Source organism: Bombina bombina, chromosome 1 (genome assembly GCF_027579735.1).
Source record: "Bombina bombina isolate aBomBom1 chromosome 1, aBomBom1.pri, whole genome shotgun sequence".
In the NCBI taxonomy this organism is placed as follows: domain Eukaryota; kingdom Metazoa; phylum Chordata; class Amphibia; order Anura; family Bombinatoridae; genus Bombina; species Bombina bombina.
Genome location: NC_069499.1, coordinates 722860235 through 722886576, shown reverse-complemented (window position 1 = coordinate 722886576; position 26342 = coordinate 722860235). Strand labels below are relative to the sequence as shown.

The 26342-nt window shown below is 38.6% G+C and overlaps 1 protein-coding gene across 5 annotated transcripts in view; it reads left to right on the top strand.

Moving 5' to 3' along the window:
- The window catches only part of ARHGEF6 (Rac/Cdc42 guanine nucleotide exchange factor 6), a 283838-nt gene that overhangs the window by 38604 nt on the left and 218892 nt on the right, over window positions 1-26342 (top strand). For all 5 annotated transcript variants that reach the window (XM_053699228.1, XM_053699227.1, XM_053699226.1 and 2 more), the window contains 4 exons: window positions 36-237; window positions 9768-9838; window positions 16659-16753; window positions 21638-21733. In XM_053699228.1, coding sequence (XP_053555203.1) covers window positions 36-237; window positions 9768-9838; window positions 16659-16753; window positions 21638-21733 — 464 coding nt within the window. The remainder of the gene's footprint in view (window positions 1-35; window positions 238-9767; window positions 9839-16658; window positions 16754-21637; window positions 21734-26342) is intronic.

Here is a 26342-nt window from a genome sequence, read left to right as displayed (position 1 = left end):
ACCTTTTTTTTTTTTTTTTTTTTTTTTCTCAACAGGACATGACAGGGAATGGAAGTTGCCAGATGGTGGTGAAAGCAAGGTTTAATTTCAAGCAGCAAAATGAAGATGAACTTTCATTTTGTAAAGGAGATACAATCCATGTCATCCGCGTAGAAGAAGGAGGCTGGTGGGAAGGCACACTGAATGGAAAAATAGGCTGGTTCCCCAGCAATTATGTGAAAGAAGTTAAACCTACTGGTAAGAGTGGCTACATTTTCTGGCATTGTTGTAAATGTTCAGCAAATAAACTATATTCACAACAATTGTCATTAAAACATGCACAAATTTAAAAAAAAAAATAAAAAAAAAAATATATATATATATATATATATATATATATACTCCCATAGAAGGGAGATAAGCAAATTTAAAATACATTTGCCAATAAAAGACTAGGAATTCAGCACGTTTCAATATGAGGTCGCAGTGCAAAAATAGAAAGTTGCACAGTGCAAAAAATACATCACAGTGTGAGAGGTGGTGGCATCAAACATCACAAATGCCAAAGCTTAAAAGCAAGAACATGATTGGTCATGGCTAGGTAACAAACAGTTATAGTAAGTGAAGTAAATAGCAGGCACTACGTACACAGTTTGTTTGCAAAATAAAATCCCAAATTTATTGGAAAGTATACACGGTAAATACCAATCCAAAGTTATCGGGACAACATATCAAAATCACTCAAAGTCAGGCTATAGGTGTGGACAAAGATAACAGTCTGACGCGTTTCACGCCCCCTACAGGGGCTTACTCATAGACCTAGTACATGTCTAAACAGTATGCTATTTATACCCTGCTAATTAAAAAAAAATAACCCTAAAATGCTCATGAGAAAAAACAACATGGCACCAAATTAACAGTTAATTCACAATTGCTGACACAAGCAATATGCATGTACAAGCAGTACTATATACAAGTCAGATACAATTTACAACTTTCTATTTATATACTAAAGTGCATAAAAGAACTGTTTTCAGGCTTAGTTAAATCAACATGGGTAAAGACATAAATGTTATCAAAGAAAAAATAAATGAGCAAATTCTATCTCTACTTTAAATGCATAAGAGCATGTCTATATAAGTGGAAGGATGGCTAGACATTATACAAATGATAACATTGAGACTAAAGAAAATAAAACAGACAGAGGCAATACTGGAATCCACTATACTACTATATGCTCTGAATATAATAATACTAAAGTTAAAGAGAAACTGACGTACTATGTAAGCTAAAATTGCCATGGACAGATAATGAATAAAGCAACAAAAGGTCTTTTAGATATCAATAAAAAAATTGATGTCACATTCTCTATTCATTCCAAAAGGACTTCTAGTCTTTAATTGAAGAATACAAAAAATTTCCTTTCTTTGCAATATGGTATATCTATTTTCTCCTCTAGGGGGCACAATAGCTACATCAATAATACGAATAGATAGATTAGCTATATTGGTAAAGTGTTCACAATTGAAGTGGTTAGCTATAGCTGACTCCTTGACATCATTTTTGGTGTCCCTGAGATGTTAACTAAATCTCTTTCTGACCTCCCTAGAGGTTTGGCCAACGTAATGAAGCTGGCACAAATTACATGTGAGAAGGTAAACAGCGAAAGTAGTGCCACAATTGGCGTAAAAATTTGTATTGTACCTCTGTTTTTTTTAGTCAGAAATTAAAAAATTTTGATTATGGGAGCTAGTGTGGGATCTCCTTCAAGTATATGAAGGTGTTTCTGTAAAATTTTGTATATTTTTGTATACTGACTGGTGTACTCAGTGGTAAAAACAATGGCTTTATTGAACAAATTATCTTTGGTTTTACGATAGCTAACATCATATGATTTAATATAATTTCTACATTTCTCCAATGCTTGTGCATTGTATCCCCTAGCTATTAGTCTGTTTTTAAGATCCATGGATTGTGATTCATAAATTTCTGATGACTGGGTATTTCTTTTTAACCTTATAAACTGTCCTCTCGGGACAGCTTTAATAAGGTGACTGGGATGCTGAGAAGTGGCGTGCAATATCGTTGGTAACAACTTTATTCCCATTAATCTGTAGGGTTAGATCAAGATAATTCACCTCAGTTTGATTGAATATTCCTGTAAATTTGAGATTCATAAAGTTATTATCTAAAAAGCCAATAAATTTATTAAATAACTCTTCATCCACAGGTTTCTTTTAAAATGATCAAGAGATCATCTATATATATATATATATATATCTCACAAATAATAATATATCTTCTAGCCATGGGTTAAGTACACTGTAGATGTAGGTTAGCTCCCACCAGGAGACATACAGATTAGCGAACGCGGGGGCAAATTTAGCCCCCATAGCCGTCCCACAAATTTGCCTATAAAAAGTCACTTCAAACATGAAGTAATTGTGTGACAGCACAAACCTGAGAACATCACCAATATACTTCTTAGTCTCAAATTCTAGACTCAATTCTCTTTCCAAAAAAAATTAAACTGCTTCTATCCCAAGGTGTTGTGGTATGGAAGTATAAAGAGAACTAATGTCTACTACTAGCCAAGTATAGTGCGGCTCCCAAACCACTGTTTGTAGAGTATTAATGAGGTGAGAGCTATCTTTCTCCTACATTGGTGTGTCCGGTCCACGGCTTCATCCTTACTTGTGGGAATATTCTCTTCCCTAACAGGAAATGGCAAAGAGGCACACAGCAAAAGCTGTCCATATAGCCCCTCCTCTGGCTCCGCCCCCCAGTCATTCTCTTTGCCGCTCTGAACAAGTAGCATCTCCACGGGGATGGTAAAGAGTTTGTGGTGTTTAGTTGTAGTTTTTATTTCTTCTATCAAGAGTTTGTTATTTTAAAATAGTGCCGGTTTGTACTATTTACTCTGCAACAGAAAATGATGAAGATTTCTGTTAAAGAGGAGTATGATTTTAGCACTAACAACTAAAATCCATTGCTGTTCCCACGCAGGACTGTCGAATTCAGAGAACTTCAGTTGGGGGGAACAGTTTGCAGACTTATCTGCTTCAGGTACATTCAGTCTCTTTTCTAACAAGACCCAGTATTGCTAGAGGACTGTCAGTTTTCCCTTAGGGGACCGGTAAGCCATTTTCTTAGACGCAGTAACAGAATTAAGGCTTTAAAATTGGGCTATATGCTGGTTGACACCTTTGTAGGCTAAATCGATTAGTTTTTTAGCTTATTATATGGCAATTGAAGTGTTTTGTGAACTTGAAAACACTTTTGGGAACGTTTTTATTTGCGCCTGGCATTTGTTATAGACGCCTATTCTAGTCAGAAAGGCCCCTTCACTCTGGTACAGAGGGAGGAGGCCTCATTTTCGCGCCTCAGTTGCGCAGTTACTTTAATAGGCAGTGCATGCAGCTTCATGTGAGAGGGTCCTGTAGCTGAGAAAAGGATCCAGGGAGGCTTAATCCTATATTGAATCACCCCTAAGGAAGGTAAAAGCCGCAGCAAAGTCTGTGGCAGGGACTGTAGTGTGTTTAAACCGGTAAATTGAACTATTAGCTCCGGTTTGCTTATTTAAGGGTTTAGAGACTTGAAATTTGGGGTGCAATACTTTCAAAGCATTAAGACACTGGGGTGTAAATTTCAGAAAGATCGGATATTTCTTTGATGGGTTTTGAACATCAGAAATAAAGTGTGCTCTTTTTATTCTTTAAAGAGACAGTAACGGTTTTGTTTAAAATTGTTTTCATTGCATTAAAAGCCTGCCTAAATCTGTCTAACATGTCTGTACCTTCAGATAGCATATGTTCTGTGTGTATGGAGGCCAAGGTGGTTCCCCCTTTAAATGTATGTGATAATTGTGCCATGGCGTCCAAACAAAGTAAGGACAGTACTGTCACATTTAATAAAATTGCCCAAGATGATTCTTCTAATGAAGGTAGTGGGGATAGTTCATCATCCTCTCCTTCTGTGTCAACACCAGTTTTGCCCGTGCAGGCGATCCCTAGTACATCTAGCGCGCCAATGCTTATTACTATGCAGCAATTAACAGCAGTAATGGATAATTCTATAGCAGCTCTTTTATCCAAACTGCCAGCATTTCCTAGAAAGCGTGATTGCTCAGTTTTAAATACAGAGGATGAGCAAGTAGGCGCTGATGATAATTTATCTGTTTTACCCTCACATCAATCTGAGTTGGCAGTGAGGGAGGGGCTGTCTGAGGGAGAAATTTCTGATTCAGGTAAAATTTCTCAACAGGCAGAACCTGATATCGTGGCATTTAAATTTAAGCTAGAACATCTCCGCGCCCTGCTTAAGGAGGTACTAGCTACTCTTGATGATTGTGATTCTTTGGTAATTCCAGAGAAGTTGTGCAAAATGGACAAATTCTTAGAGGTCCCAGTGCACGCTGATGCTTTTCCGATACCCAAGAGGGTGGCGGACATAGTGACTAAGGAGTGGGAGAAACCAGGTGTACCTTTTGTTCCCCCTCCTATATTTAAGAAAATGTTCCCCATTGTTGACCCCAGAAGGGACGCATGGCAAACGGTCCCTAAGGTAGAGGGGGCTGTTTCAACGCTAGCCAAGCGTACAACTATTCCTATAGAGGACAGTTGTGCTTTCAAAGATCCTATGGATAAAAAATTGGAAGGATTGCTTTAAAAGATTTTTGTTCAGCAAGGTTTCCTTCTTCAACCAATTTCGTGCATTATTCCTGTCACTACGGCGGCGTCTTTTTGGTTCGAGGAACTAGAAAATTCGCTCCAAAGAGAGACTCCATATGATGATGTCATGGACAGAATTCACGCACTAAAGTTGGATAATTCCTTTATTTTGGATGCCGCCTTTCAATTGGCGAAATTAGCGGCGAAAAACTCAGGTTTTGCAATAGTGGCACGCAGGGCGCTTTGGCTAAAATCCTGGTCGGCGGATGTGTCGTCCAAAACTAAATTACTTAATATTCCTTTCAAAGGTAAGACCCTTTTCGGGCCAGAATTGAAGGAGATTATTTCAGACATCACTGGGGGAAAGGGCCATGCCCTTCCACAGGATAGGCCTTTCAAGGCTAAGAACAAGTCTAATTTTCGTTCCTTTCGCAATTTCACAGGATCACCTGTCTCAGGGAATGAGTTTCCGCAGACCAGAGTGGGTCATTGTCACAACCGACGCCAGCCTCTTGGGCTGGGGCGCGGTCTGGGACTCTCTGAAAGCTCAGGGTCTATGGTCTCAGGAAGAGTCTCTTCTCCCGATAAACATTTTGGAACTGAGAGCGATATTCAATGCGCTCCTGCCTTGGCCTCAACTAGCGAAGGCCAGGTTTATAAGATTTCAGTCGGACAACATGACGACTGTAGCGTACATCAATCATCAGGGGGGAACAAAGAGTTCCTTGGCGATGAGAGAGGTATCCAAGATCATCAAATGGGCGGAGGATCACTCCTGCCATCTATCTGCAATTCACATCCCAGGAGTAGACAACTGGGAGGCGGATTATCTGAGTCGTCAGACTTTCCATCCGGGGGAGTGGGAACTTCACCCGGAGGTCTTTGCCCAGTTAACCCAACTATGGGGCACTCCAGATATGGATCTGATGGCGTCCCGTCAGAACTCCAAGGTTCCTCGCTACGGGTCCAGATCAAGGGATCCCAAGGCGACACTAGTGGATGCATTGGTGGCGCCCTGGTCGTTCAATCTGGCTTATGTGTTTCCACCGTTCCCTCTCCTTCCCAGGCTCGTAGCCAGGATCAAGCAGGAGAAGGCCTCGGTGATTCTAATAGCTCCTGCATGGCCACGCAGGACTTGGTATGCAGACCTGGTGAATATGTCATCGGTTCCACCATGGAAGCTACCTTTGAGGCAGGATCTTCTAGTACAAGGTCCATTCAAACATCCAAATCTAGTCTCTCTGCAACTGACTGCTTGGAAATTGAACGCTTGATTCTATCTAAGCGTGGGTTTTCAGATTCGGTTATAGATACTCTGGTTCAAGCCAGAAAACCGGTGACTAGGAAAATTTACCATAAGATATGGCAAAAATATATCCGTTGGTGCGAATCCAAGGGATTCTCTTGGAATAAAATTAAAATTCCTCGGATACTTTCCTTTCTCCAAGAGGGTTTGGATAAAGGTTTGTCAGCTAGTTCTTTAAAAGGACAGATATCTGCTCTGTCTGTTTTGTTGCACAAACGACTGGCAGCCGTGCCAGATGTACAGGGGTTTGTACAGGCGTTAGTCAGAATCAAGCCTGTCTACAGACCTATGACTCCTCCATGGAGTCTAAACTTAGTTCTTTCAGTTCTTCAAGGGGTTCCGTTTGAACCCTTACATTCCATAGATATTAAGTTACTATCTTGGAAATTTCTGTTTTTGGTTGCTATTTCTTCTGCTAGAAGAGTTTCTGAATTGTCTGCTTTGCAGTGTACTTCACCCTATCTGGTGTTCCATACAGCTAAGGTAGTTTTACGTACCAAGCCTGGTTTTCTTCCAAAAGTGGTTTCCAACAGGAATATTAACCAGGAAATAGTTGTTCCTTCTCTGTGTCCGAATCCAGTTTCAAAGAAGGAACGTTTGTTACACAACCTAGATGTGGTCCGTGCTCTAAAATTCTATTTAGAGGCAACAAAGGATTTCAGACAGACATCATCCTTGTTTGTCGTTTATTCTGGTAAGAGGAGAGGGCAAAAAGCTACTGCGACCTCTCTTTCCTTTTGGCTGAAAAGCATCATCCGATTGGCGTATGAGACTGCCGGACGGCAGCCTCCTGTACGAATTACAGCTCACTCTACTAGAGCTGTGGCTTCCACATGGGCCTTCAAGAACGAGGCTTCTGTTGATCAGATCTGTAAGGCAGCGACTTGGTCTTCCCTGCACACTTTTGCCAAATTTTACAAATTCGATACTTATGCTTCTTCGGAGGCTGTTTTTGGGAGAAAGGTTTTGCAAGCCGTGGTGCATTCCGTTTAGGTTACCTGACTTGTTCCCTCCCTTCATCTGTGTCCTAAAGCTTTGGTATTGGTTCCCACAAGTAAGGATGAAGCCGTGGACCGGACACACCAATGTAGGAGAAAACAGAATTTATGCTTACCTGATAAATTTCTTTCTCCTACGGTGTGTCCGGTCCACGGCCCGCCCTGGCTTTTTGTCAGGTTTAATTTTTTTTATTTCCATACACTACATTCACCACGGCACCCTATGGTTTCTCCTTTTTCTCCTAACCGTCGGTTGAATGACTGGGGGGCGGAGCCAGAGGAGGGGCTATATGGACAGCTTTTGCTGTGTGCCTCTTTGCCATTTCCTGTTAGGGAAGAGAATATTCCCACAAGTAAGGATGAAGCCGTGGACCGGACACACCGTAGGAGAAAGAAATTTATCAGGTAAGCATAAATTCTGTTTTTAAATAGGATAACTGTTCAACAGCTAGTGGCTGAAGAATGCTATCTAACCAAGTCCCCAAGGGTTCAAACAAGGACCCCACTCCAGAAACAATTGGTCTACCCGGAGGGTTAGTGAGGTCCTTGTGAACCTTGGGGACATGGTAAAAGATAGGAACAAGAGGGTTCTTAGGTACCAAATTATCCAAATCAGACTCTGAAAACTCCTAGGTATATACCTTCAGTGATCAATTTCACAAGATCCTTTTTGTAACCAAAGATAGGATTACCTGTGAGCTTTTGATATACCTTGGAGTCCGACAATTGCGAAAGTGCTTCACAAAAATAAGACTTTGTCAAGAATGACAATGCTTCCCCCCTTATCCGAATTTCTAATCACAATCTGATCATTATTTTGGAGAGTCTTAATAGCCAATCTCTCCTTATAGCTCAGATTATGGGGGGCTGCATTGTCATTCATGGTCTTTTCCAACTGAAGAATGTCCTTCTGAACCAATCTTTGGTATGCATTTATATGAGGACCCCTGTACTGTACAGGGTAAAAATCAGATCTTAATTTGGTGGGTTTTAAAATGTCATTAGGCATAGTTTCATTTCTCTCACCACTATAGAGTTCAGTAAGTTGTACTACAGAACAAGCTTCACTGAAAGGTAAATGTGTTCTGTCAGATGGAAGGGAAGCTGAATGATCAACTAACTCTTCAGTGTCAATTTCTACTGTATCTCTAGTGAGAGAGAAATAGCGCTTAAGTGCCAATTTTCTTATAAATTTGTTCAGATCAAGGAGTGTGTTAAAACCTGAAAAGTTGGACGTAGGAGCAAATCCTAACCCCTTAGCTAACACTTTGCTTTCATCAATAGTGAGGCTATGATGAGACAGATTAATAATGCTAAGTGCAACAGTGTCTTTATTGTTTAAACAGTTTCCTTGAGAGCTGAAGCTATCACCAATCAATGTCCTTTCTTCTTCTTGGGTTTTCCTACTCCTTTGTTTCCTCCATCTTTTTCTTCTTCTTTTTCTGAATGCCCCGTCTGTCTTGTCTTGGGTATTACAACTAGGGGTGTGTCCTCCGATCTGTCCCTCGTTGTACCCTGTAAAAAAACAGAAGGGGGGGGGGAGCGAAGAAGAGACAGAAGAGGGGGAGGAGGAGCCAGTGTGAAAGAAGTTAAACCTACTGGTAAGAGTGGCTGCATTTTCTGGCATTGTTGTAAATGTTCAGCAAATAAACTATATTCACAACAATTGTCATTAAAACATGCACAAATTAAAAAAAATAAAAATAATATATATATATATATATATATATATATATATACTCCCTATAGAAATAGATAAGCAAATTTAAAATACATTTGCCAATAAAAGACTAGGAATTCAGCACGTTTCAATATGAGGTCACAGACTCAGTTGTGCAAAAATGGAAAGTTGCACAGTGCAAAAAATACATCACAGTGTGAGAGGTGGTGGCATCAAACATCACAAATGCCAAAGCTTAAAAACAAGAACATGACCGGTCATGGCTAGGTAACAAACAGTTATAGCTATACCATGGTAAATATCAATCACCAGCGCAATAAAATAATAGTAAAGCTGATAAATATCAGACCAGCTACACCCAACTGCACACTGAACCCCCCAGAGAAATAAGGGAGGTAAAACCAGGACAGTATAACGTGATCTAAGGGGTCTGAATCTGCTATAACAGGAGTTATCAGTAAAGGTTGGGAGTGTACAGCGACACACGATCATATTAATTCTCTAGATGAGAAATAGCATGACGTGTAATATCAAGCACAAAAAGATCAGCTATACTACATAACAGCAGTTTCCCAGTCCGGTATATTCAGTCCAATGGCACTGAGGGAATCAAGTTCACATAAGTTGATCTTAAAGCCACTGTTAGTCAGTTCATATTGCAAGCATTCTTAAAGGGACATTGTAGTTCTTCCATATTCAAATAGGGCATTTGAAAATGTATCAATATTTTGTGCTTTGAAAAATTGATGTTACTTTGCTAAATAAGCCAACTTTTTTTTCTTTTTAAACTTCTGGATGCTTTTTCTCCATCAGTATTGCTGTGTGAGTTCTCACAAACAGCCAGTAAGCATTGATAAAGCAATGCAAACACACATGCAGTTTAAATGTAAAACTAAACTTTTACATATAAAATATTTACCGTGTTAAAATAATATGTAACATGTTTTTAAGGAGTTCCATATGATTTTAAGTAGTTCCATATGATTTTTTTGGAGTACACTGTCCCTTTTAGGCCCTGATTAGTTTATATCAGGAAGTAGTATTGAATAAAAAATAATACTTTTTTTTAATAAGTTTTATAAATACTTACAGGATTGCTACACTTAACTTCCTATGCATTTTATTCTTTTTAGATAAACCACTATCTCCGAAGGCCTTAAAAGGTTGTGAAACAGGACAACTAACAAAGAATTATTACAATGTGGTAGGTGTTTGCCTTTCTTTTAAATTCATTTAGGAAATGTTATTTACCTTTTAGTGTTGTATGTTGGCTGTAATCATTTATAAAGACTACCTCTGAGTTCTGAAATAATATATTGTGTGATTCTCTACAAATATACATTATATACCAGTTAATTCAAGCCTCTTCTCATTTGGAAACAATAACTCTTTCTGATTCAGGTATTACTTATAAGCTCTGCTTCAGCTGACTACCTACAAAATCTCATTGGTGTAAGCCTGTTCACCTCCATCTTAGATTGTTATTATGGTTAATGCATGTCATTTAAAAAATGGGGCTTTTATTGGGAGTTATGTTTTATAATTAAACCTAAAAATGCAATAATGCATATGAGCAAACTAAAAATACCTTATACATCTAGCAGGACTTTACCTATGTGTTTAAACCCTTTGTGGGTGTTCAACACACAATAGTTCCACTGGGAGTAATTAAAAAACAAACAACATTCTGTAACAAATGAGAGCATGTATGTTTGTTCACTACAGTGTCCCTTTAAAGTCAACATAAGCTTCTATAAGTTAACAGAAAATTGTCCTTACTATTGCATTGAGGAAAACATTAATCAAGCCCCAGACAGACAGGTTCTCAAATAAAGAACATGCCCGCCTGCAATCGCCACATTTTGATGCAGCATTATTTGGCAAAATGTAAGATTGCACAATAGCTTTCTTGTGCAATTCTGCCCTCTGTTCTAGCGCAACCAATAGCACTTAAAACAAGTGAGTTTGGGGTGATTTATTTTTTCCACGTCTGAGGTTGTGGAGACTTTTCATTTTTTTGCTGCAGTCTCGCTTGCTATAACACTAATTAGCACTGGTAAACGTGTTTGCTGTTTGTAAACATATTATAATAGTTTGCATATTTGCTATGATTGGAAAGTTTAATTTATATTGCTTAATTATTATATAGAGACCATTAAAGTGATGGTAAAGTATCTCCTTTATAAAAACAGATCCGTAATGCTTGTGATATTTAAGATGGAGTTTAATTCATCAGATGGTATGAACATGCGCTATAACTTACTTTTCAATATAGATATGAAATTCAAATTCCCCGCGCTCTGGCCGCCCATTTCAAAAGTTATTTTTTTTCTGTGAGCTAAGGGTTTGAAATGTTCTCCAATCAGCGCTCTCCTATTTGGGCACCTTTTGTTGTAGCTAGAGCACTGATTGGACAACAATTCAAAGCTCACAGAGAAATTGACTATAAGTTGGCGGTAGAGCACAGCGTATTTGGATTTCATATTTATATTAAAAAGTAAGTTATAATGCAACTTCATTACAACTGATGGATTAAACTCTAGCTAAAATATTAATAACATTCCTAATCTGTTTTTATTAAGGGGAGACTTTACCATCACTTTAAAGGGATAGTCTAGTCAAAATTAAACTTTCATGATTCAGATAGAGCATGCAGTTTTAAGTAACTTTCTAATTTACTCCTATTACCATTTTTTCTTTGTTCTCTTAATGTCTTTATTTGAAAAAGCAAGAATGTTGACTTAGGAGCCAGACGATTTTTGGTTCAGCATCTGGGTAGCATTTGCTGATTTGGTGGCTACATTTAGACATCATTCAGCAAACACTACCCAGGTTCTGAACAAAAATGGGCCGGCTCCTAAGTTTACATTTTTGCTTTTTTAAAAAAAAGTTAATAAGAGAATGAAGAAAAATTGATAGTAGGAGTAAATTAAAAAGTTGCTCTATCTGAACCATTATATTTTGACTAAACTGTCCCTTTAACTTTACCAGATGTTTACCTATTTCTAATCTATATTAGAATGAATTAAACCCTAATTTACACACTATACCAGGAAGCTACAGGGTAAATGTTTCTGGTCTATAAATATTTACCTGTATATAAGTATTTAAAGTAGGGTTGCACCGATACCATTTTTTTTTAAAGACCGAATACAAGTACAGATAATTTTTTTTCAAATACTCGCCGATACCAATTACCGATACTTTTTTTTTAATATCATGTTTCTCAAGCACAATACAGACTAATGATTTAAGATAGCTTCTTTATAATTATGAAGAACTGTAACTCAAAAGACATTATGAAATAATAAAACAGTTTTATTTGCTTGTTGTCACAAAATTGTAAAAACTCGAATACATTTCACAGAACATGTTTATAAATAAAAAATATTACAATAAAATATATTGATAATAACAATACATAACAAATGTAAAATCACAACCAACCAAAAGTGCAATACAGTAAAAAATATAACAGTGCACTGTTTAATCATGGGAAACACTACTATGGGATAGATTACATAGACTGGTAAGCTTTACTAATGCTCCCATTACATGTCCAACTCTGTGGAGTTGGAAATGTGAACAGAGCATTGGTAAAGCTTACCAATCAAATGTAATCTAAATCTAGTCCTATAATTATAGGATGTGTGTTCATAGGAATTAACTTAATTTGTCCTATGAACACTCTTCCTGCAATTATATAAGCTAAGGCTGTTCCTCGGAGTACAGTATGTTTTGAGCATAATTGTGCAAGATGAGAACTCACAGCCTAACAAGCAATCTACCAATTAGAATACATTTTTCAAAAGTTAGTGGCAAGCTCTTTTTAAGGAACAGAAGCATTGCTGCATGTTCAGCTATAAGTCTGTTTCTTTTATCAGTAAGGACGTTTGACCCTAAGCTGAACAGTCTTTCACTTTCCACAATACTGTATGGGGCACAAATATATTTTTGGGCCATTGAATCTCAATTTATTAACTGCCCAGTACTTCAGGGGTTTGTCTGAATGAGGTACAGTGATCTCTCCCAGGAAAGCTTCCAGCTGTACAGTAGCAGCTTTTGGAGCACTGCTGTCAGACGTACAATAATACAAATAACAGCAAATTTTATTGGCATAACAAAAGTGAACAATTTTTAGTTAAAGGGACAGTCAAGTCCACAAAAAAACTTTCATGATTCAAATAGGGCATGTAATTTTAAACAACTTTCCAATTTACTTTTATCACCAATTTTGCTTTGTTCTCTTGGTATTCTTAGTTGAAAGCTATACTACTAGCTGCTGGTGACATCTCCCCTAATCCTGGTCCCCCACAACTTCCTAGCCTTGCACATCCATGCATGCCTTTCAATAGATTTCAAAAACAAAACTCTGGTAACCTTAATCTTATTCCTCTTGCATCTAAAACCACCACCCCCTTCACTTGTGCACTCTGGAACTCTCGCTCTGTTTGCAACAAGCTCACTTCTATCCATGATCTCTTTATCTCCCACTCTCTTAACCTTCTGGCTCTTACAGAAACCTGGATCTCTGCTTCAGACACAGCATCCACTGCTGCACTGTCACATGGGGGTCTCCACTTCAGCTACACTCCTAGGTCTGGCAATAGACAAGGAGGTGGTGTTGGTATTTTATTTTCCTCTCGTTGCACCTTTCAATAAATACAGGCCTTCTCTTCCCTCACATTTTCTTAATTTGAAGCACACAGAATTAGTTTATTTTCTCCCCTCTCTATACGTGTTGCAGTCATATACCGCCCCCCTGACTCCCCAACTCAATTTTTAGATCACTTTGCTGCCTGGCTTCCTTATTTCCTTTCTTCAGACACCCCTGCCCTCATTCTTGGTGACTTCAACATCCCTCTTGACAATCCCACTGCCTCCTCTGCAAAACAACTTCTGCAACTCACTTCCTCTTTCGGCCTGTCACAATGGACTGACTCACTCCCACTCACAAAGATGGTCACTCCCTTGATCTGATTTTCAGCTATCGATGCACTATCTCAAATTTCACAAACTCCCCTTTTCCTCTTTCTGACCATCATCTCCTAACTTGCAACATCACTTCCCTCCCTAAAATCCCCCCTTCCTCTACCCCTTACAGAAAACTTTACAGAAGCACTAAGTCATTAGATCAGCAACAGCTCGCTAGCTCTCTCAAACCTTTCCTCTCTTCCATCACCTCATTTTCCTGCCCTGACCAATCTATCTGCCACTATAACTCCACCCTTACATCGGTCATTGACACTCTGGCCGCTCCTACCATAGCTCAGAAACCACACACTCATCCTCAGCCTTGGCATACTCCTCTGACACGGTACATACGCAGATGTTCCCGTACTGCTGAGCGACACTGGAGGAAATCTCGGAGTTCAGCTGACTTTCTTCACTACAAGTTCATCCTGAACTCCTACTATTCTGCCCTATATCTTTATAAGCAACAATACTTCTCTAATCTCATCTCTACTCTTTCCTCTAACCCAAAACGTCTGTTTTCCACGTTCAATACTCTTCTCCTCCCACCCCCACCTCCTAATACAACTTCTCTCTCAGCTCAAGATTTTGCCAGCCACTTCAATAACAAAATTGACTCCATCAGAAATGAAATCACCTCTCAACTTACTACCAATCTCCCACCCCCTCAAAAGCTCATAATCATCCAAAACCCAAATACCTTTAAATTTAGCTCTTTTGCTCCTGTTAACAAGGAAGAAGTTTCTGCTCTTATACTGTCCTCCCACCTCACTACCTCTCCACTCAACCGTATCCCTTCAGTCTTCTACCCTCACCCCCATTCTCACACACATTTTCAACCTCTCCCTCAGCACTGGTATATTTCCCTCATCTCTAAAACATGCACTGGTCACACCTATCCTCAAAAAACCTTCCCTCGATCCAACCTCCCCATCCAACTCCTATTTCCCTATTCCCTCTTGCCTCAAAGCTCCTTGAAAAGCTAGTATATGCACATCTATCCCATTTCCTTACACTATACTCTCTTCTTGACCCACTGCAATCTGGATTTCGTCCCCATCACTCCACAGAGACAGCAATTGTCAAGGTTACCAATGACCTACTTACAGCAAAATCCAAAGGCCACTTTGCTCTGCTTATCCTCCTTGATCTGTCTGCATACTTTGACACTGTTGACCACCCTCTTTTGCTCCAAACCCTCCAATCCTTCGGCATCTGTGACACAGCTCTCTTGTGGTTCTCTTCCTATCTATCTAACCGTACCTTTAGTGTAGCCTTCTCCGGAGCATCCTCTGCCCCGTTACCACTTTCTGTTGGGGTACCTCAAGGCTCTGTCCTCGGTCCCCTTTTCTTTTCAATCTGTACGTCATCATTAGGTTACTTAATAAAGTCTTATGGGTTTCAATATCATTTGTATGGCGATGACACCCAAATCTACCTCTCTGCACCAGACCTACCTCCTTCCTTACTAACCCGTGTCACTAACTGTCTTTCTCATATCTCATCTTGGATGTCCTCTCACTACCTTAAGCTAAATCTCTCCAAAACTGAACTCCTTATTTTTTCCCCCTTCTTCCAAAATCTCCACCCCCCAATTTTCTATAACTGTTGATAATTCCATCATTACCCCTACCCCGCATGCCCGATGTCTTGGGGTCACACTTGACTCAGACCTTTCCTTCACTCCTCACATTCAGTCCTTGGCTAAAGCCTGCCGCTTCCACCTTAAAAACATCTCTAAAATTAGACATTTCCTTACACAAGACACAACTAAGATTTTAATCCACTCTCTCATCCTTTCCCGTCTCGACTACTGCAACTCCGTCCTCTCTGGTCTACCTAGCTGCCGCCTAGCTCCTTTAAAATCCATAATGAATTCCTCTGCCAGGGTCATCTTCCTTACACATCGCTTTTCATCCCCTGCACCTTTCTGCCAATCCCTTCACTGGCTTCCTCTTGCCTCCAAGATTAATCACAAAATCCTCACGCTGATATATAAAGCCCTCAACTGCACTGCTCCCCCCTACATTTCAGACCTTGTCTCCAGATACTCTCCCTCCCGTCCCCTTCGCTCTGCTCACGATCTCCTACTCTCCTCCTCTCTTGTTACTTCCTCACATTCCCATTTACAGGACTTCTCCAGACTGGCCCCATCTTGTGGTACTTCCTGCCTCGCTCCACAAGACAATCCCCTAGTTTTAACAGCTTCAAGCACTCCCTAAAGACTCTACTATTCAGGGATGCATACAACCAACACTAACCTTTCCTAACTCCATTGCTTTCCCCTTGAGCCCCTTAGAATGTATGAGCCCAGCTGTTTGTAGATAGCCTTCATAAGAGCTGACTACAACAGTGCAACTTTCGGCAGGGCCCTCTACCCATTTGGTCCCTATAAATGTTATCCTGTATACCAACTATGTTTATAGCGCTGCCGAATCTGTTGGCGCTCTACAAATACCTGTTGTTAATTATAGTAATAATAATAAACCTAGGAGGTTCATATGCTAATTTCTTAGACCTTGAAGGTCGCCTCTAATCTAAGTTTTTCCCCACTAGAGGGCATTAGTTCATGTGTTTCACATAGATAACATTGAGCTCACACACATGAATTTACTGAGGAGTGAGCACTGATTGACTAAAATGCAAGTTTGTCAAATGAACTGAAATAAGGGGGCAGCCTGCAGAGGCTTAGATACAAGGTAATTACAAAGGTAAAACATGTATTATTATAACTGTGTTTGTTATGCAAAACTGGGGAATGGGTAATAAAGGGATTATCTATCTTTTTAAACAACAAAAATGCTGGTGTTGACTGTCCCTTTAAGTCTCCACTCCAGTTTAAAATTAAATGGGAATATGAAGTTTGAAAAAACACCCCAAGATGGCGTATGGGTAAGATCTAAGATCTGGAGGTATCAGTTTAAGCATCGGAGCATTTGCACGAGTACAAGTAAAAATACATTAAAAGCTTCAGAGGCAGCAAAATACCTTGTTTATAAATGCACTAGATAACAAGTTTATGAAATACCTAATTGGTTTTTCCCTTAAAGGTGCTGCAAAATATTCTTGAAACAGAGCAAAACTATGCTAAAGAACTTCAGTCACTACTTTCGGCATACCTCAGACCGCTTCAATCACATGACAAGTAAGTTTAGTTGCTTAAGCAATGAAATCACATTGATGCTTGCATGATAAAATACCTAATGCTGTTTATATATTAATATCTGTATGACCATGCAAATGTGATGGGAATTAAAAAAAATATATATAAATGTTCTTTGTAAGAACGTTGTAATTTAACTATTATACTCATACACATCATTTTTTTTTTAAAAAATTGATTTTAGCTTATTGCCAAACAATAAAACCAAGGATTCTGCTATTCCTGTGCTAATGTGGAGTGGCTAAGGGTAGGAAACGCCTTGCTAAGTTTAAAACTTTTTCACAATTGTCATCTTATTTTTGTCTGAGAGGCAAATTATATTATATGATGCATATACTGCAGTGCTTATTTCTGAGAAAATCTATAAGGTAGGTTTTTCTCCTTGTCTTCAGGAATACAGAAAAGAATGTTCTGGTCTCTCCCTCTGGGTGTGTGTGTGTTTGTTTTGTTTAAAGTTATTTTTTTTTATTTTTTTTAAATCAGTTAATTTAATGATTTTTATTCTGAGATTGTGTTTTTTGTCTTTCTGTCTGAATTTAAGGAATGATCAAGATTTTCTTCTTTTTTGTCTTAAAGGGACATTTAAAAACCCTATGATTCAGATAGAACATACAAATTTAAACGACTTTCCAATTTACTGTTAGCAATTTGCCTCATTCTCTTGGTATCCTTTGAGAGAGCAACAGTGCACTAATGGGATCTAGTTAAACATATCAGGTGAGCCAATGAGAAGAGGCATCTATGTGCAGCCACCAATCAGCAGCGAGCTCCCAGTAGTGTGTTGCTGCTCCTGAGCCTACCTAGATATGTTTTTAAACAAAGGATATCAAGAGAACATAGCAAATTAGGTAACAGAAGTAAATTAGAATGTTGTTTAAAATTGCACTTTCTATCTGAATCATGAAAGTTTTAATTTAGTTACATCTCTTTAATACACACCACTAAGGAAATCAGGAATGCCGTTAAAGTGATAGTAAATCCTAGCATTATGTTGGAAACACCACCTCATTGAGAAAATAGCTTTTTTTGGTGTGGGCGACCGGAGGTGCTCAGCTTAGCATTAAAGGGACACTGGACCCACATTTTTTCTTTTGTGATTCAGATAGAACATGCAATTTTAAGCAACTTTCTAATTTACTCCTATTATCAAGTTTTCTTCATTCTCTTGCTATTTTTATTTGAAAAAGAAGGCATCTGGACAGCACTTTTTTATTGGTGGATGAATTTATCCACCAATCAGCAAGGACAACCCAGGTTGTTCACCAAAAATGGGCAGGCATCTAAACTTACATTCTTGCATTTCAAATAAAGATACCAAGAGTATAAAGAAAAATTGATAATAGGAGTAAATTAGAAAGTTACTTAAAATGTCATGCTCTATCTGAATCACGAAAGAAAAAAATTGGGTTCAGTGTCCCTTTAACTCGCTGCAAATAATGGAAATAAGTTTTTTATACTTCATGACTGAATGTCCCCTTTTAAAGGAATATGAAACACAAACATTTTCTTTCATGATTCGCATAGAGCAAGAGATTTTAAACAACTTTCTAATTTTACTCCTAGTATCAATTTTTCTTTCATTCACTTGGTATCTTTGGTGAAAAGCTGGGACGTGTGCTTAGGAGCCGGCCCATTTCTGGAGCACTATATGGCAGCAGTTTTTTGCAAGAATGTTTTCCATTTGCAAGAGCACTAGATGGCAGCACTATGTAGTGCTCCAGACGCCTACCTAGGTATCTCTTCAACACAGAATATCATGGGAACGAAGCAAATTTGATAGTAGAAATAAAATGGAGACTTTTTTTAAATGGTATACTCTGGATAACAAAAGAACATTTTTAGGTTTCATATCTCTTTAATTATAGCACTGGTGAATCCATCACTTTAACTTGCAAGCCACATTTGGTAAGAAGGTCTTACAAGCAATGCTTACACAATTCTAGATGGTTTTTATATTTGTTTATGCACCCATTCCTTCATAGAAGTAAATGTGATACTTTCTTACCAGTGCAGAATATTTGACCTTTTCGAAAATATGTGAGGAGACAATATTTATATATTATAGATCTATAGATATATAGATTTATAAATATCTTGATACTTGAAGTGTTATAAAGGCTACCCTGTAACATTTTTTATTATTTTGGGTGTGAATCATTTTTATTATTATTTTATTATTATTCTTTATTTATAAAGCGCCAACAGATTCCGCAGCGCTGCCCATGGGTACAAGGATAAAAGTAAAACTGAGAAACAATAGAATATAAGACAACATTTTACAGACAAATACAGGGGTAATTGAGGGCCCTATTCCCGTGAGAACTTACAATCTAGATGGGTAGGAGGATGGGAAACAGGAGGTGGGGACTGTAAAGGTGAGAATGATATTAGTGAGGAGATAGATGAGGACAACTGTTAGGTTAGTGAAGTTAATTTGTTAATGAGTCGGATGATAAGCTTCCCTGAACAAAAAGGTCTTTAGGGAACGTTTAAAGGAGGGGAGGTTGGGGGAAATTCTGACAGCTCGAGGAAGTGCGTTCCAGAGGGTTGGTGCCGCACGAGAGAAGTCCTGTAGTCTAGCATGAGAGGTGGTGATGGTAGAGGACACAAGAAGCAGGTCATTGTTGGATCTGAGGGGGCGGGCTGGAGTATATTTGTTGATGAGTGAGGACAGGTAGGGTGGGGCAGCATTGGTGAGGGCTTTGCAGGGCAGGGTGAGAATTTTGAATTTAATTCTGCTGTGAATGGGGAGCCAGTGAAGGGACTCACAGAGAGGTGCAGCAGAAAAAGAGCATCAAGAGAGGTGGATTAGCCTTGCAGATGCATTTAGGATGGATTGAAGGGGAGAGAGACGGGAGAGAGGGAGGCCAGATAGTAAGTTATTACAGTAGTCAAGTCGGGAAATTACCAGGGAGTGGATTCGCTGTTTAGTAGTTTCAGCACTCAGAAACGGACGAATTTTGGAGATATTCCGTAGGTGGTTGCAGTATGATGAAGAGAGCAATTAGATGTGGGGAATGAAGGACAGATTTGATTCAAGTGTGACTCAGAGGCAGCGGACTTGGGGTGATGGGAAGATAGTGGTACCGCCAACAGTGATGGAAAAATTAGAAACTCGAGTAGAGTTAAAGGGGGGGATTAGAAGTAGTTCGGTCTTGGACATGTTTATTTTTAGGTGGTGAGAGGCCATCCAGGAGGAAATGCCAGATAAGCAGTCGCTGATGTGAGAATTGACAGAAGGAGAGAGTGCAGGGGTGAAAAAGTAGATCTGGGTATCATCAGCATAGAGGTGATAGTTGAAGCCATAGCTGTTGATGAGTTTACCCAGTGAAGAAGTGTAAATAAAGAAGAGTAGAGGACCCAGGACAGAGCCTTAAGGTACTCCAACAGAAAGAGGCAAAGGAGAGGAGGAGTCACCAGCAAAAGAGATGGAGAAGGATCTGTTAGAGAGATAAGAGTGAATCCAGGAGAGGGCACAGAGCCCAAGAGAGCTGAGAGTCCGTAGGAGAAGGGGATGGTCAACAGTGTCAAAGGCAGCAGAGAGGTCAAGTAAGATGAGTATAGAGTAGTAGCCTTTGTTTTTAGCAGAAAGGAAATTGTTAGTAACCATGGTGAGGGCAGTCTTAGTTGAGTGTTGGGGACGGAAGCCAGATTGCAGGGGGTTGAGCAATGAGTTGGAGGACAGGTTAGGCAAGTAGGTTAGGCAATCAAAAGCTAGTTTTTCAATGATTTTTTTTGAAGCTAGCAGGAGCAGTGATATGGGGCGGTAGTTTGCAGGAGAGTTAGAGTCAAGGGAGGGTTTTTTGAGGATCGGGTGACCTTTGCATGTTTGAAGGAGGCAGGGAATGAGCCGGTAGAAAGTGATAGGTTGAATATATGAGTAAGAGCCGGAGTGAGGGTGGGAGACAGAGAAGGTATTAGATGTGAAGGAATAGGGTCAAGTGGGTAGGTAGTTGGGGGTAAGGAAGACAATAGGGAAGCCACTTCACTCTCAGTGGTTGGGAGGAGGGTGCAGAGAGTGTCAGAAGGGGTGACTGGGAGCGAAGTTGGGAGATTACAGGCTTGTGTTGGGATGTTTCTTTAGATGGTATGTGTTTTATTGAAAAAGTAGTCAGCCAGGTCGTGAGCACTGAATGCAGATGAGGGGGGAGGTGCAGGTGGGTAGAGGAGAGATTTGAAAATGGATAAGAGTCTTTTAGGGTTTGATGAGTGAGTGGATATAAGAGAAGAGAAGTAGGTTTGCTTAGCTAGGTGAAGGGCAGAGGTGTAAGAGTGAAGAATGAACTTATAGTGCATGAAATCAGGTTCAGAGCAGGATTTCCTCCAGGCACGTTCAGCAGTGCGGGAGCATTTTTGCAGCTGGCATGTTTGCTGGGAGTGCCAGGGCTGGTGCTGACGACGTGGGGCTTTGCGAAGTTGGGGCAGAGTGAGAGTGTAAAGTGCAAAAGAGAGAGTATTGTTATAGTGGGTTATAGCAAGGTCAGGGCAGGATATCGTGGAAGTGTGGTCTTTTTAGAGCTATGTTAAAGGTCATACCTTTTTTTTATCATCGTGCTCAGCCTTGTATAAAAAAGACGTGGAAGTAAAAATTTAACTTTTGTGATAGCATGAACAATAAAAAAATAAACAAAGTTTCCTGATATCTATTTTTTTTTTTTATTTTTTTATTTTTTTATTGTTTAATTCTTTGATTTATAACAGTCTAAGAAACTTTGAAATAAAAATATTATTGGGGTATATTTAATTATAGTAAAATAAGCAGTTATATTTTCTTTATAGACTATTCAGTTTACTGTGAACGCTGTATTTCTCTTTTGGGTTTACTTTCCGGCTTCTTTTGATGCTAATCTCTCGGTTTTCTTTCAGGATAAGTGCTTTGGATATCGGTTCCCTGCTAGGAAACTTTGAAGAAATATGCATATTTCAGCAAACGTTATGCCAGAGTTTAGAAGAATGTGCAAAGTAAGATTTGTTTTATTATTTAAAATCTTTCCCCAATTTTTGCTGTTGTGTAGTGATTTTGTGTGTTAAGTCTTTTTTCCATTTGCTCAGTTTTATAATTCTGACATATATGCTTATTAAAATCGTGTTCATCTCTCTGTTCATGTTTTCTGTCTTTCTTTGTCTCCACCTCATATGATTTGATGACCTCTCTTTTATTGATTTCATGTCTGTTTAACATTCCCTTTTGTCGTTTTATCTTTTTTGTGTGAGCTTTTTGGACAGTAGGTTGCAAATTATTAGCACAATTTGCAGTTTAGAAGTCTAATGCAATCAAGATAAATGTGTTATTTCAAGAGGATAGTCAGGGAGGCTTTGGAATATATATATATATATATATATATATATATACTGTGTGTGTGTGTGTGTGTGTGTATATATATATATATATATATATATATATATGTGTGTGTGTATATATATATATATATATATATATATATATATATATATATATATATATATATATATATATATATATATATATATAAAACATACCCTTTGTTCTAATTATATTCCGATTTATTTATCATTGATTTGATATAATAATTGTGACTATGAGTTATAGTCATGTTTTTGCAGGTTATTTAAATAAGAGGTTTCATACCACAATACCTATGGGATGGTGATAGTACTAATAATAATGTAGTAGCAACCTTGTAGCAGTTCTTTGGGATGAAGGCCCAATATTTGAAAAATGTGTTCTAATTCTTTATAGCATGCCTTTTTAGCGCTTGCAAAACTGTAACTCCATGTGTTTAAACTCCAGAAAGCGGTTAACCGTTAAACACATAGTTTAAGCATCACTTGGGAGCTGACGACAACTGCTGATCTTGAGAAGAAACTGCCGGAGAGCATGCAACTACTGCTGCTGTGGGTCACTTGGAGGAATTAACCAAATATTTATTTGTAATACTTTATGTGCTACATAATAATACATTTGCATTAGAATTATGGAGCTCAGACCTAAATCTTTTTCCTGATCATTATATTTACATAATAAATAAAAAAATTTTTTTGTATGTTTAGGTGATTTAAACTAAAAAATAAAAAAAAATATGTAATATGTAAATTACTGCAGCTATGTCACTGTAGTGTTCGCAAAGTTTATCCATAAATGCAGTTATTAAATTGTAGAAGAAAAAAGAAGAGTTTTATTTTGCCGGATAGCATCTTAATAGTCACATGCCCCGTTTAGAATGCCAAAGTAGCTTCAAAGCAGTTCTGTTTTCTTAATTTCTTTTTAGTTTGATTAACTTATGTTCATGAAATGAATCAAGTTCTATGTTTTTTTAACAGCAAATTAAATATATATATAAAAATAAACAATGTTTTGGTGGTTTGCAGCAAATAAAACTACAAATGTAGTAATTTAACTTTAACTTTAAAAGGACTACCTTTTTGTCTATACCCAGAAACGCTATATGACTATGCTTTCCAGTTTTATCCGATACTTCTATATTGTCAACCAGATGCTTTTAACATTCAGGGGCTATAAAAGAATTGTTTCATCGTTGTCTATAGCAATATGTAAAAGATCTAGTTTTTGATGTAGTATACTACAAGAATTATCCTTATTTTCTTAAAAATTAACTGCTTATTTTATCAGAAAAATGTAAATTTAAAAATCGGTCAATAATCTGACCTCTGAATATAGACTATAATACAAGGCTTATCTGCACACATTTAAAATTTAAGATGCTAGGGGCTTTCACGTTAATTTTATTTTAGTATTTCTGAAGACCGTGTTATATGGTGTAGTAATTTTATATTACTTACGGACCTTTTTTAAACTTTGGGATATTATCAATTACTTCACCAATATTTTCTCTTACCACTTCAATCCACCCTGATTACTTTCTTATATTAATATAAAGCTTTTTATCTTTAATAAGTGTTTGTATCACCATTAATATCATGGTGTACTAGGACATTTTATCATTTTGACATTATCTAACAATTACCACTAGATGTCAGTGTCATATCTTTCCTGGCCTGTACATATACATTAGTAGCATAAATAATATGTTCTTGTATGTCAATATCTTAAAGGGGCCTGAAGCTCAAGATTTTTCTTTCATGATTCAGATACTGCATACCATTATAACCCCTTCACTACCGAAAACCTTTTTCTCAGTTTAAACAGAAATATAGCCTTTCATTTTTTACCTATGAAAACTATATATATTTTAAAGAAGACAACCCAAGGTATTGATCTAGGTTAATTTTGGTATAATTAATGCCATTATTTGGCTGCCAAATATGATCATAATTAATTATTTATTTTTCTTAAAATTTGGGTTTTTCACTGAAATGTTTTACAAATAACTACTGCAGTTATAAGGTAACTGGTTGTAAAAGCTTCTCTGGGGTCCCCTTTATTCAGAAATAACAGGTATGCACAGGTTTGCCATTGTTTTTTGGCCATTTAAAGTCTGGTATTTGCAGCTGTGCACCATACTTCTGAAATTACCGTCAGTGAAGGGGTTAATCAGTTAGCTTGTAAGTTTTAATATTTGCTCTAGTGTAGAGAATACAAGTTTATTACCGCGTCCTCAGAGCTATGGTTAATTGTTTTGCGAAACAAAAAAGTGTCACAAAACACATTAAACATACATTACAGTATGTACAGTTACACTCTAATGAAAATTATTAAAAAATGCACACAAAAGTTATAAAAGCTCAAAGATATGAGGTCTCAGGTGTTAGAAAAAAAAAAGCAGGCAAAGGACTTTAACATTGAGATTACATACATATACATGTCTAAAGATGGGTGTGTGTGTATATATGTATTTACAGACATATATATATAAATATATATATATATATATATATATATATATATATATATATATATATATATATATATATATGTGTGTGTGTATGTATATATACAGTGGCGTCACTAGGGGGGTGCGGACCGCATCGGGTGACACCCCTGCGAGGGGGCGACACCAACCCCTAGTGACTCCACTGTCCTACATTTTTTTGAAAATATATATTTTTTTTATGCAAGAGGCAGGTGGAGAATTAAGTACAGCTAGGGCTGGCTTAATGATGTGACACAGCGGACCCAGACGCCAGCGGCACTTAAGAGGGGGCAGCACTTCAGTGACTGAGTCTGTCACTGTCAGATCTGGTGAGACCACAACTGCTGTCCTGTGTTAGCTCTGTCTCTCCTGCCCTTGCAGTTGCAGCAACAGGCTGTGTTATCACCATGACTGCATAGGGAGGGAGGGGGTGTGTCACTCAGTAACTGAGAGTCAGATTTAGTCCCAGACTCCAAGGACACCACGCCCCTTTCTTACCATTTAAGGCTCAGCCCCCCCCCCCCCCCCCCTAACAGGCAGCTCCAGTAAGCTGTCATGTATAAGGCAAACTAGGCAAAGGCATAAGAGCACCCCAGCAGGTGGGCGTAAACTTAGAGAGGACAATGATTGGTTTGCAACAGTAATATGGTAATTTATTTTTTCTTTCTAATTACTGGGCAGCCGTGTCTAAAAAAAAAAAATAGCCAATAATGTGTGCTCGCAGCATGAGTGAGTCATGTTGCCCCACGGTGTAATGTAATACACTACTCACCCCTAACCACCAATCATGTGCAGCCTCCTCCCCTCTAGCCTCCCTCTTTCCCACACGTGTTTCCTTCTGCGAAGAAGAAGAGGCTAGCTTGGAAAGATAAGGGTGGCAGGGTGGAGAAGCAGGCTGCATCTTTGTAGAAAAAAAAAATCAGGTAATCGTTTAGTGATGCATTGCTGATTTTTTACAGGGGCTGACTGGGCTAAGGGCAGGGGCATAGAGTTTAAAGCAGGTCTGGTAGTAGTGTTTACTCACACCTCCTTAGAAGTGTTACTTTTTGGGGCGTTCAGAGCAGGGAAGCTAACTGTCCTGTAAATAACCGTGGCCGGACTTTTAGCCGACGGACATTTGGCCGAAACACAAGTGTCTGTCAGATAACAGTCCGGCCACGAGATAGATTTGATAGATAGATAGATACATAGATTAGATAGATAGATCAATAGATGCAATAGATACATTTGATAGATATGATAGATAGATAGATTTGATAGATAAATAGATAGATTTGATAGATAGATCATTTCCCAGACAGAGAATTACAAGACGTGCGACCTGGGACCCATGGTAAGGTTCCCAGAGGCAGTTGCGGTGTCCGAGGCTCTGATTAGAACAGAGCACTCTGGAACGTATCTGCCCTCGGCCGAAATCGGAACATTCTTTAGCTTTCTGTCTGTCAGCCAAATGTCCGTCGGCCAAATGTCCTTCTGCATTTTGTCAGAGCACCTAAATAACTCAGAGAGATGGGTTTCTTTTATTTCATCAGTCTCTCATTTTACTCGGTGTGCCTGACAGAGAGTTACAGCCTTAACTGTGTGTGTGTGTACATGGGCCAATTTTTTAAATACTGCGGTTCCAACCCTTGCTCCCTCTCTCTCCACCCTCTCTTTTGCGCTCTCTCTCTCCCCCCTCTCTTTTGTGCTCTCCCTCTCCCCCCTCTCTTTTGTGCTCTCCCTCTCCCCCCTCTCTTTTGAGCTCTCCCCCCTTTTTTTGA